Source organism: Muntiacus reevesi, chromosome 4 (assembly GCF_963930625.1).
Source record: "Muntiacus reevesi chromosome 4, mMunRee1.1, whole genome shotgun sequence".
NCBI lineage: Eukaryota > Metazoa > Chordata > Mammalia > Artiodactyla > Cervidae > Muntiacus > Muntiacus reevesi.
In genome coordinates, this window is record NC_089252.1 from 67550813 (window position 1) to 67563519 (window position 12707).

The 12707-nt window shown below is 49.1% G+C and overlaps 2 protein-coding genes across 11 annotated transcripts in view; one reads left to right on the forward strand and one right to left on the reverse strand.

Moving 5' to 3' along the window:
- FBXL2 (F-box and leucine rich repeat protein 2) overlaps positions 1-10634 on the forward strand; it is an 83876-nt gene extending 73242 nt beyond the window's left edge. For 4 of the 9 annotated variants that reach the window (XM_065932934.1, XM_065932940.1, XM_065932941.1 and 1 more), the window contains 5 exons: positions 69-125; positions 1050-1119; positions 3499-3540; positions 3689-3901; positions 4451-5577. In XM_065932934.1, the coding sequence (XP_065789006.1) occupies positions 69-125; positions 1050-1119; positions 3499-3540; positions 3689-3901; positions 4451-4617 (549 nt within the window). In that variant the 3' untranslated portion in view covers positions 4618-5577. Of the gene's footprint in view, positions 1-68; positions 126-1049; positions 1120-3498; positions 3541-3688; positions 3902-4450; positions 5578-6072; positions 6218-9669 lie in introns of those variants that run through there. The other 5 variants (XR_010662940.1, XR_010662941.1, XM_065932936.1 and 2 more) reach the window with 4 other exon arrangements.
- UBP1 (upstream binding protein 1) overlaps positions 6379-12707 on the reverse strand; it is a 64756-nt gene continuing 58427 nt past the window's right edge. For both annotated transcript variants that reach the window (XM_065932932.1, XM_065932933.1), the window contains 4 exons: positions 12336-12442; positions 11365-11507; positions 10641-10692; positions 6379-8229 (listed from right to left, as the gene is read on the reverse strand). In XM_065932932.1, coding sequence (XP_065789004.1) covers positions 8192-8229; positions 10641-10692; positions 11365-11507; positions 12336-12442 — 340 coding nt within the window. In that variant the 3' untranslated portion in view covers positions 6379-8191. The remainder of the gene's footprint in view (positions 8230-10640; positions 10693-11364; positions 11508-12335; positions 12443-12707) is intronic.

A 12707-nucleotide genomic window follows, 5' to 3' on the forward strand; every position in this document is an offset into this window, starting at 1 on the left:
AGGAGAAGCAGGGTTAGGTATTAAGCTCTGGTGTAGAAGCCACACTGACTCAGCATGTTTCTCTGCAGATAACGGACCGCACGCTCACCCAACTCTCCATTCACTGTCCCAAGCTGCAAGCCCTGGTGAGTCAGCTCTTGGTGGTGGACTTACCTCTGAGGGATGAAAGATCCCCCGCCACCCTGCCCCACTACAGCAGGAACCTCCTGTCTGGAAGAGTGTCGTCACCCTTGGTTTCAAGGGTCTGTTAGTTGGGCTAACTTGGGAGGTAGAGCCTCTACATGTTACTGTTCTCATTTTTGGATATGAACCTAACACAGGGACCCAGGTCCTTACAAGTTCATGTTCAGCCTGTCAGAGTGAAAAGGTCATGTATCTATGGAGGGGAGAATAGTGAGTATAACGAACGGTCCAGGATGAGCGGTGAAGAGTGCTTCACTCGGGCACGCGGACCTTGCACGCGTGTTCCATCCGCTGCTGGGCTTGGAGTCCCTGTTCACCCAGCGAGTTGTGTGAACTCGGCCGCCTGCTCCCCCAGATACTCAGACTTGATCCCAACAGCACTGCCATGCGCACTGTGGACACCCCCTTTTATCAGCAAGGAAGCCGAGGTGCGGAGCGCTTCAGAAGCGTGCCCACATCTGCAGAGCTGCCCAGATGGTGAGGCTCCCTGGGCTCTGGTCTGCCCACTGTCCTGGGACGCCCTTAAGCCAGCTCCTCTGTCCACCTTGGCCTCGCTCTGTCAGCAGGGGCTCGGGTTTTATAGCATCATCAGAGCTCCATCTGGCCTGAGTTACTCTCCCCACTCGCCCCCAGGTCCCCGTATTTCTACATTTCTCTTGGGTTCTTCTCCCTCAGGCACAAGCATGCTAGGCCTTGGACAGCTCTGGGACTGTCTTTTGGAGTTGGGGTCAGGTTTCAGAGCTAGTCAGCACCCTGTTTCCAGATTTTCTGACAGAATCGTTTCCCTCTATTGTATCTGCCGGTAATTTTGTGCTTCTTGTGTCTTCACTCCCAAATTGGTTGTGATCTGGTTTTCTAATTGACAGAATCTGCTCCTCAGATGGGATCTGTCCACCCCTTGTCCCCGAGACGGCCTTGTCCCGAAGTGTGAGGAAGGTTAGCAGCCTTGGGCTTTGTTCTGGTTTAACCTCCTTCCCCTTGGTTGCCCAAGGGCGCACTCTCTGCCCTTCCCCGACCCTGAGACACCGTGGCCTTGGACTCCCACCAGCTCCCCAGCTCCTGGAGCGCAGGATCCACTCCAACAGGAAATGTTATTCAAATACTGTTGTCCCCAGCCGGGTTTCTAGTGACTTTGGAAATCTTCTCTATTTTCGCCTGTACTCATATAAGCAACTCCCAGAAAGGGAACTTAAGAGTAAAAGACACTATAAGAAAAACCCAAAATAAGGACCTCAAATAAAGAGAAAAAAGCATGGAGGATTCAGATTTAGCTACAAGCATGTCTTGCGAGAGGGGTGCTCATGTCAGACCTTGTCCTAAGCTCTGGAGTGACAGGATCACCCACCAGGGGAGGTGGCGTTACTCTAACCCAGACACTGCAGGGCAGGACGTGTCTGGATCCCTGTGAGGGGTACTCCAGGGGCTACCCCACTTTGAGGCGGATGTGGCAGCCATGCCTCTGGGCCCCCAGGTGGAGCCAAGGGTCAGCGGCAGCGCGGGTGGTGATGGACCCGCAGCCGGTGCCCGCCTCCCTGGGAAAGGCCGACTGCTCTGCTTCCACGCCGGGGACCCCTCCCCCAGCCCCGGAGCTGAGAGGAGGCAGTGCCGGCGGGCTAAGTTCCACAGATTCAGAATTGTGAACCCTGGTTTTTATCTTTGACTAAAGATCTGCAAGCAGGACGATGAGGGGAGTGACCACCAGCCCCTAGCAGGTGACGGCCACACCTCATCTGCTGAACTTCAGCTCCCAGGTTGTCTTTTTCATTTTTCACATGAATGAGGCAAGTGTGTGCACACACGCCCTCCTCCCTTCAAGGAACTGGTCTGTGATTCTCGGGAGGACAGGCCTTGTCCTCTCAAAAACCTGAATCTAGAAGGCGATCTGAAAGGGAAGCGTATGCAGACAAGGGGGCTCCAGATTCAAGAGGACCCAGAGGAGCTCATGAAGCTTGTGCAGAGGTTAGGGGTCCCTGTTCCTTCAGCTCGCAGCCTGCAGGATGTGTCGTCAGCGGGTGTCAGTGACATTAGGGGGCTGGTTTCCTTGGTACTAGAGCCAGTTTTTTGGACTTTTTAAAAAATAATGCAGCTCATTGCTCCTAGAAGCTACCCAAGAATTTTAGCTATTAAAGAGTAAAGAATTATAGCCAATAAAAGCTGTATTACTTTGCTACTACAAAGTTTTAGTTTTCACCCTGATTTATTATAGCCTTTGCCAGTGAGGTTTATGCTTTCATATATGTTGCTATAATCAGTGCCCTTTCTAGCTTAACAGAGTCCCTGTAACACTTCTGGAAGGTGGCTCGTGTGTGTGGCGTGTGCTGCGCTGTGTGGCTGGAAGGATCTTAGTTCCCCAACCAGGGATGGAACTTGGGCCCTGGCAGTGAAAGGATCACAGGGAATTCCCACCTCTCCCCCAGTGATAACCTTGCTGGTATTCTTGGTTGGAACTGTTTACCCCTTTCTTTCAGCACTTATATAGTGCCCCTCCATTCAGGCCTGCCTGCAAAATTTCTTCTGAAAAGTCTGATGATAGTCTTACGGGAATTCCCTTGCACATAACAACTTGTTTTTCTCTTGCTGCTTTTAAGATTCTTTAACTTTTCACACTTTAATTATATTCCTTATAATGAGAATGTTAGTCCACTTGATGCTGTCCTGTAAGTCTGTTAGACTGTATTTTTTTTCCTTTCTGCTGCTCTGATTGGCTGATTTTCACTACCAGGTTTTCAAGTCACTGATCCTTTTATCTGCTTCACCCAGTCTGCTCTTGAAACTCTCTGCTGTATTTTTCAGTTCAGGGCTGTTCTTCAGCTCCGTGACCTGTGTGGTAGTTTTCCAGAGGAGGGTGTAAACTCCTGTCTGGGACCCTGGCAGAGGGCGAGCACACCTGCCTGCCTTGGCTGGGGGCATGTCTGGGGGCCTCTTGCCAGAAAGGCAGGGCGTCTCAGCCTGCTGTCTGCACAGTGCCTGGGGTGGTAGTCTGCCAGGAGTCTCTTCTCATGTTAAAAGTCCCGAGAGAGCCAGGAATAGGAGCCCCCTTCGGCCATCAGGGTCAGGTGAGCGAGGAGCAGCCCATATACGAAGACGGGGGCACAGGCAGCTGTAAAAGCTCCTCTCTGGGAGACGCTGGTGCCCAGTGTGGGGTTCAGTGAGAAACGCCAGGTTTTGAGTTCCCTCCTGATGGGGGGGTCTCTGCCCTCAGGGGTGGGGCTCATGGCAGACCGTGGCCTCCCCTGCCCAGTTGCACCGGCTCCTCTCCTCTGCCCAACGTGGAGAGGTTGGCCAGCTGGTTTTTGTGTTTTTTTCCGGAGGCAGCTGGTCCCTGTGTAGCTGTAGACTCGCTGTTTGCGGGAAGAGGTGAGTTCAGGGTCCTCTCGGCGCGGACCGTCCCCCGCAGTGTCGGTTCCATCCCTACCCCGGGGGGGACGATGAGAGAGGCCGCTGCCCCCAGGCCCAGCCTCCCGAGCCCTGGCTCCTGCAGACGCCGCGCCGCCTCTCCTTCCAGAGCCTGTCCCACTGCGAGCTCATCACGGACGACGGCATCCTGCACCTGAGCAACAGCCCCTGTGGCCACGAGCGGCTGCGGGTGCTGGAGCTGGACAACTGCCTGCTCATCACCGACGTGGCCCTGGAGCACCTGGAGCACTGCCGCGGCCTGGAGCGCCTGGAGCTCTACGACTGCCAGCAGGTCACGCGGGCCGGCATCAAGCGCATGCGGGTGAGCGCGGGCGGCCGCCACGCCCGGCAGCGCCGAGTCAGCCTCCATTCCCCCGTCCGGGGGGAGTCGGGCCGAGCCACGCCAGCTGCCTCCTTAGGCTGCTGCAGAACCTCCTTAGTAGCGTCCACCCTGAAGATTCAGCTTCTAGCATGGGTCTGGGCGAAGTACAGAAGGCGTTCTCAGTAGGCTTGACCTTTGCTCACCCAGGTAAAGAGCCTTAGTGGTGGCGTCCCTTCCCCGTCGCCCACCTGGTGCTCTGGAGCCTGCTGAGAAGTTCGGTAGCTCTGCACGTGGCCCCTGAGCAGGCCTCGGCGCTCCCGCTGGGCTTGCACACAGGGACGGGAGGCGCCTCTCAGCTCCAGAAGGTGCTGTTTCTGGGGGATCACACAGGAGCAGCTTTAGCACACACCACCAATTCCATTGAGGCGCTGTGCCGAACGGTGGAATGAACTAGTTCCACACGGAGAGCTGTGGGCTTTTCTGGGATCACGCGGGTAGTTGGCCTGCTGCCCACAGGTCTGAGGACGATGCACTTCCCGTCACTTTCAGGCGCAGCTCCCTCACGTCAAAGTCCACGCCTACTTCGCCCCCGTCACCCCGCCGCCGGCCGTGGGAGGCGGCGGGCAGCGGCTCTGCAGGTGCTGTGTCATCCTCTGACGGCGGGAGGACTGCGTGCCCTTCTCCACCGTCACCCGGCTCTGTTGATTCTCCAGTGAGAGAGGCGTTCACAGGTAACAGACTGCAGGGACCGCGGTAGCTCTGGTGATAGTTTTTAACTTTGCTCTGCTGTGATACAATCAATTCAGAGCCTTGTGTGTGTCGGTTAACAAAGAGCCGGGGCGGTCTCAGTGCAGCGGGAGCACGCAGGAAACCTGGATCTCCTAAGAGGTGGTGCTGCCCTAGGTGCAAACCCCCACCCTCCGCTCTGCCAGCGTTCCCCAACAGACCGTCAGCGTCAGCACAAACGGAGCAGAAAAATAAGCTGTTGGTTTTCTACCTGATTCTTAAGCCCATGATCTCCTTTTATTCACGAGTCCATTTTGATTAGCAGGACTTTTCCACTTTGAGGGTTACAATAGCAACTTTGTTGAAGTAACTATATTGCAAATTCACAATGCCTGACAATTTTGTATTTGGAGACGTACTTGGAAGGCAAGGTAATAGGTTTCCATGAGACACTAAAGAAGGAGGCCTCTAGAAAAGCTGGAGCAGGGTCTCCACCTTTCTGTCAACTTGTCGTAGGTCCTCTTGGGGACCAGAAACTGAACAAAAGCAACTCAGACTTTGTGCTGCCTGATGAGAAATCATAAACTCTGGGGTAGGCGACAGCACAAAACGTGTTTTTGTTAAAGAGCTAATCCTGTCATCTCTCACAGAATTTGGGGGACCTTAAAGAAAAAGAATTTAGGGCTCAAGTTATCCATACTATAATCAATTAAAAATAATAGATGCATGTAGAATGGGTGTGGTTTTTTCCAAGTTTATTTTAAGTCTTAGAAATTAAGTTACACCAGAACTATTCAAAAATTTTACACACTTACAACTCAGCTCAGTGAAGTGCTGGCACCTTTGAGACTTAGATAAAAATTAATAAACCGCTGCAGTGCTTAAGTCAGACGGCTTATTGCTATTATCTTGTGGCAGACATATCTGACCAAAAGCATTTTCCAAACTCAGGCATTCTAATGTTATCTGAAATCTGATAAGGTGATCTGGTTTCTACTCTGTGCTGTCCAGACTGTGACCTTCACTGAACCTCTGTGCTAATCCTTCTTAGCAACCAAACGTAAAAGCCCAGACAGAGCTCCTGAGAAGCTGAAGAGAAACAGCAAAAGAGAAATTTCCCCACAACCAGCAATAGTTCTAACAGAGTTAGGGTCCTATTAGGTGATTAGAATACAAGACCTCAGTTGCATTCTGGGAAGAGAAGGCAGATAGATAAATCAATTAAGACGGTTATCAGAAAAAGTATTAGTCCTGGTGATTTTGCAGCGTTATATACTCTAGTATTTCCTGATCTAAAAATTGTGTGTATACCATAGCAGCTACTGAAATATACATTTATATCACTCTGTATGGGGGAAATGGGTGCTGCAGAAAGCTATGAGTAGTATAGTTTCCGTTTTAAAAATTTAAATGACCAGGACCTTTTATACATTATCTCTTTTGAGCTCGGACACAACATCTCAAAGCTATTGGACTCTGGCTGAATTACACAGGACTGCAATCACAAAACAGCAGGACCTCTATTAAGGAAATCAGGTTTGCTTCCTCTTTAAAATGTAAGTGTGGAACAATCGCTGGATGACCTGTCCTCAGTTGCATTTGCTTTGAGAAAACAACGAAAGGAAAACACCCCCCCACCAGCTCTTCTAACGACATTTGGACTGGTGTACTCAGAACATACACAGTGAGCCCCTTGATTCTATGACATGAAGTGACACTGGCAGGAACCTGGATTTTAAATGAGACACACATTTGCAAAAACAATCGGAAAACATTTATTATACTGAAATGTGTACATCCTACTATTAAAAAAACAAAGTAGCAAATTTGCTGGTGCCATAATTTAACCTGTTTCACTGGGACAGACTCATGTTCATTGCTGCTTGGTGTAATTTCAAGTTTGACGAGCTTTTTTTTTTTTAACCCCACTTGTAAAAAACCTGATGAATTCAAAATAGCACACAGCATTAAATGACATTTATTGTTCCATAAATCTTGAGACTCAAAAAGGAATGCTAAGTAGACAAGCAAAACTCTAAAACAATGAAGAGCGCGCTCACTTCTTTCCCAAGTGATTGGTACAGAAAACATGTGGTTGTAGCGAAAGCAAAGGGGAACTGATAGAAGGAAAGCTCTCCAGCTCGGGGTCTATACAAGTGAGGGATATTTTCAGGCCAAAGATGGAGTATTTAAAGATAGTACTTTCTTAAAAATATCAAATAACCCCCTTTATGAATAAAACAAAATACAAAGCTTTTACCCACTGGAGTAGTTTTGTCTTTTGGGAGAGATTTCAAACTCAAGCATCAAATAAAACATTCAAAACCAAGACACTGGGTAAATAGAGATGGTATAATTAAAATGCAATCGAAGTGGTTTTTGGTTTTTTTTTGATTGTGTCTAGTACACCACAGGCCTCAAATGCTTGCTGATGAATTCTGGGAAGGCTTTGGGTGAAGGGAAAAGAGAAAGATAGTAGAAAAAATAGCAAAAAACAGTGATTCCCTTTGAAAAGTATACTGGCCGACAAGCATTTGGTTTTGTGAAAGAGGCACTCTTTTTATAGAAAAAGAAGCTATTATGTGGTGTATAAAAGTCCCTAAATAATCACTAGAATGTCACCCATGATTGTACTAAAGCTCAATATTTGAGAAGTAAGGAATTTTGATGGTGCAAGATAGTGTTTGTGATGTCTAGTGTTCCAAGAATAATTTCAACTCCTGATAATGAAGACCCCTTAACACGAAGTTACAAACTATCACACTGTTTTCTCCTGCTTGGGTATATTTCCAATGTCTGGAACAGGGCTTTAAAAAAATGTTTAACAGGAAGGGGGTCGGGGGAGGCGGTTGCTAAGAGGGTGGAGACAGAGAAAAAGGAGAAAGAAAACCACATGAGTTTAAAAGGCAATGGGGATTCAAAAATGAAAACCAGAAACAAATGCTAAAAATGGAAGCAGAAGCAAAAAGTTTTTCAATAAATCTGTGACAAAGCAAAAACACAAAAGTCTTTGTACCTATTAGGATTTACACTGATCCTCTCACCAAGGTACTCTTGATAATGCAGTTTGCTTCAAGCCCGTCTTCCTGGCTTGGATCCTCCCGATCCGGCATGATCGTGGCAGACGCACACCCTTAGACATGATTTTTCCGAGAAGGCGCCGCGCCTCTCCCCTGACCACCGATCGGCCCATGTCCGCTGCGGCCCGTCCCCCCCCAGGTCAGCGCAAGGTCCAGGCCGCAGACACCACACTGGCCCAGAAATGTCAATGCCCACAGTACGTCTACATTCATCTCCAAACCGCATACAGTGTAAAAGACAGCGAAGGCTGCTCTGGACCTGTGTGGGCTGGCCTCTCCGGCAGAGAGGCAGCCGGCCCACCTGCGCGGGGCCGCGGAGCAGGGGCGCCTCTCGTCCAGCTCATTAGGAAGGTCATCCTGTGTTTTCAATATGAAACATTTCATATGGTAAAATCCAATCCCAAGACTTCTTGGATTCAGTCTTCACACACTTTTAAGCGTGACTTTTATTTGGTGCTGAATAGAGTTCAGACTACGGAAGACGTCACTTCAAAATGATGTGGACGCCACCACCATTTTCAGCTGTGGAGAAAGGAAGGGACATTAATGCTCAACTTTTTTAACCAGGTCAGAGAATCAAGACTAAATTGAACTAATTCATACTCAGGTATGGCAGAAATTAAACCAATACTGTAAAGCAAGTATCCTTTGATTAAAAATAAATTTAAAAACATAATTCACTTAAAAAAAAAAAAAAAACGCTGCTCTCACCCTACAGCCTCCCACCCCAGTGCAGAGGGTACCTTTAAGTATTCTAGAGAAGAAAAGGCTGAGCAACCTGCTCCAGCCCCTCCTCCCTAAAACATCATGTCCACGTTCCCTCTGCCGCTATCTGAGCACAGGGCAGAGACCATCGAATAAACTGGGTGCTTATATCCACCTTTTCCACAAATAATTAGTAATCACTAGCTTTGCCTGCTGGCCTAGTGTTTCTCAGGAGATGTCGAGGAGCAGCACAGGCATTCATCAAGGAACAAATGAAGTTTTTCATAAGGACAAACGTCTAAAAACAGGACACTGAGATGGGAGGGGCTTCCTGTGATGCCTAACGCTGGACACACGCACTGCCGTCAGAGGACACAGCCACACTCTGAACTACCTGTTACAGACGGTGTCAGTTTTGCAGACTAAACACTACTGCTTTGAGAATGAAAAACTGGGAAAAGGGTACTAGTCTTAACAGGGCTGTGTAAAGAAAACAACAGCGGGTCAGTCCACAGTCTAAACAGCCCCTGCAGGTAGCCTGAAGGCTTGAGACACGTCCAGCAGGCTGAAGTCCTCAATTCAGCCCCTAACTTCTAGGGGGGCTGCTCTTTTGAGTAACTTAACAGAAAAAAATGACACAGGACATCTTGCTCTCTGAGGTGCAGCTCTCCTGCTAAGACTGGATTTAGATCTTAAAGGTCTCCTCTCATATAACTTGACATTTAAGAAACCCTCCTTTAACCCTTTAATTGGAAGTCTCTTGAACACCATCTGAGCCTGCTCTGCACATTCTTTCCCTCCATAACCTCAAGGATTTCTATGGCTGTGAATCACCGAAGACATACTGAAGGCTTAACTTAGATCTGAAACCCAGGTACCTCCTGCCAGCCCCAGCGGGGAGAATTGCATCTGAAGCTCAGGTATCTCCTGCCAGCCCCAGCGGGGAGAATTAACTCGACATTTCCATGTCCTAAAATGAAGTCTCAACTTTTTGCAAACTTATTTTTTAATGGATCTCAAATTCTGTGACATATTTAATCAAGTTGTTTACATTAAAAAGTACTGATTTTAAAAATTGCCACACACAAATGGTCCACAAGTCTGCTTTCCTTCTGAAAGTTTAGATAGATTTTTATCATTTTATGATACATTGTTATCATAGCAGACTTATTACTATTAAATGACCAGTTGACACAAATAGTTCTGAGACTGTTCTTCCACCACTGATTTAAGACTATGGTGATAATGTTCACTTAGCCTTCTGAGCTCGCTAGGCAGAGGTGGGAAACCTTGCCAGCTCCAGCTGCCTTCTTGTCCACTGCTCTGCTGGCATCCACAGCGACCCTCTGTCCCAAGTCACACACAACGGTGCAAAGGAAGAGGCTCGGAGGCGCGCTCAGCACTCCCCCCACCGTGACCGCCGCCTGCGCAGTGCTCCGGTAAGTCACAGCTGCTCCCCGTCCCGGGCGGAGCTCAGCAGGCCCTGTCACCGTCCAAACCCCCTCACCTCTGGTCTAGATGACACCTCCTGCCTGCGCTTCTCCCACCTTCTCTGTCTACAGAGTTGCAAGAGTGGAAGAAAAGACAAACCTACTCACATTATTGTTGGTTTACAAACAAATCACCGACTTTGCAGTCCCTTTCAGATAAAACCTAAGCTCCCACCACTACTCTGCCTCCTGGACTTGGCTCCTGCTTTGCCTGCCCTCCCCCGCACGGCAGCCACAGGCCCGCAGGCCTCCAGAGCAGCCCAGCTCCTTCCTCTGCAGACAGCCTTGCCGCGCCTGGGTGCTGCTCCTCAGAGACACCCTAACGGCTTGCGTCCCCCAGCCCAGACGCCTGTGTCCATGAGCACCATGCTTCCCCGTCCCTGCATGGCAGCCAAGCTCCGTGTTTGTAATCTGTGGGCATCTGTTGACCTCTTCTGGTTTGCTTTCCCCACCAGAGTAGGGGAAGGCCTTTCCAGCACTGACGGCATGTCTGACATGAGGTGCTCCGTGAACTGTTGGCTGAGTGGACTGGGATTTTCCTCCAGGCACCCAGAAGGACGGACTCCTCTTAGTTGCTAATTTCTGCTTCTGTCGCTAGACAGTGTCTCGTTTTTCAAACTTAAGATTGGTAAAACCAGCAAAGTCAGACACAAGATGACACAAGTCATCAAGATGACCGCTGATTTGGGCACGCCATCTTTCATGATTCTAGCATTTCAAGACACACATGCAAAGTACCTTTTACTGTGGAGAATAAAAAACAGCTCTCATCTTGAAAGTTCTGAACCATCTAGAAGGATAAAGCAGACACATAATTAATATCCAACTGTCTTAACTGATTAGGAAAGATTAAAATTAGTGAAAGGAAAATAGAAACACGTATACGTGGGTGCACAAGTACAGGTCTCAAGTCAAAACAGTACTTCACGAGGCTGTGTGAGCTGACGGGTCTACACCTCACGTGCGGCCTGCCCTGTGTTGGCCTCTTACTCTCGGGGCCCCCGCGGTCTGGCCCGTCACCCCTGGGCCCAGAGGGGGCAGTCCCTGCCGGGCTCTCGGATACAGGTGCACTTCAGTCACCGCTTGCTTCTCCCGGAACACGGGATGGGGGGGACCTGCCCTCCTAACCTGCTTTCTAAACCCAGTCATCAAATAGGAAGACCCATTCAAAGGCCTCACTGTTACATAAAAAGGGCCAAAGCCCCAGGAAGCTGGAGTCTCCCAGTGACCGATGTCAGAGTTCAAAGACTGTGGGAACTGACCCATGGTCCGCCTCACTCTGTATTCCTTCTACCACCCAGGACACCTGAACTGATGATAGATTCCCCCCAATTTTGACTCCCAACTCTGAAAGTGACTCATGAGTACTGGCAAAAGAGGCCATGGGGTTTTCCTACAGCTCTTCAGCAATACATACAAAAGCAAAACACCAGTGTGGAGGAGGAAAGGGCGTGTGAGTTACCTGATCGCTAACAAGAATGTGAATACCAGTGGGACCCTGTCTGTAAACCTGGTTAATTTGGTGGAAAGGAATATTAAACACCAGCGCAAGTTTTCGAGCAACTTCTGAGGCGACCATTTCTTCCAAGTAGATTGCATGATAAACTGAAATAAAAAATACAAACAGCATTTTAGCAGTCATCTTTGATCTCTTTTCCACCTGATCTATGGGAAAGTCACACCTTTCAAAGTACTAAAAAAATAAGATACAAAAAGATGAGTATTTCCCCCTTACTACCCATTTAAATATAATAATTATTTATGCACACACATATAATTAACATTAACCTCTGTACAAAAATATCTGTGGTTATAATTTTTATTAAAAGCAAACAGGAACAGTACAGATGGGCACGGAGGCGCGTTGTGGAGCAATGAGGCAACGGCTGCAAATTGTAGATATACTACACTTGGAATTGTGTACTTGCAATGGAAGGATTTTATGATATATAAATTATAGAAAAAGAAAGCTGTTTTCAAAAATAGTGTTTCTAGCAATATATAAAAAGAATCCAAAGAGGTCACAGTTTTTGATTCAGTAAACCTACTATTGGAAATTTATCCTAAAGAGTAAAAGCTACGTGTCCTCCAAAGGATTTAGAATAGTGTGAAAGACAGTACAAGAGAAGCTGAGGAAGTGGCCCCCAGGCCCGGGAGGCTGCTGGCTGCAGAGAAGCCCTGGGCCCCACCGAGAGGGCACCCCTGCAGGACCCCGCAGGTCCTGCTCACTACTGATGAAAGCCAGGCAGGGATCAGGAGCTCCGCGGCAGAGCCTGCCGCGCTCCGCCTGCACGTGTTCTCTAAGATGAAACTTCAGGAGAACAGCTGAGAAGGGCGCTGCCTCTCAACGGCCGCCTGCAGCAGGCGGTCCCCACCCACTCCGCAGGGCAGCAAGCAGAGTGTACCCCCCCAATACCCACCGACCATACCCACCGAAGGGCGTGGCGCTGCCGCTGTCGCCCCCGCCCGCCGCCTGCTGCTGCCCCTGCGGCGCCGGCTGCTCGCGGCAGACGTAGAGGGTCAGGCGGGGCCGCACCGACCTGCAACCAGAAGAGGGCGCTCGTGAGCCGGGGAGGCGCTGCGCAGGGGCCGCTACGCGGGCGCCAGGGGTGGTTCCTTAGGACTTGACAAGTCATTGTGTCAGCGGTTTAACATCAGTAAAATTCAGTTTAATGGAATTCTCACACCACAAATCTAGAAATAGCAGCGATAGTAAATGGATCTTAAAAGCCAACAGTTTACATTTCTATCATTTTAAAATCACAATTAGCAGCTTACGTTTTTAACAACTGTTTAGTGTCACAT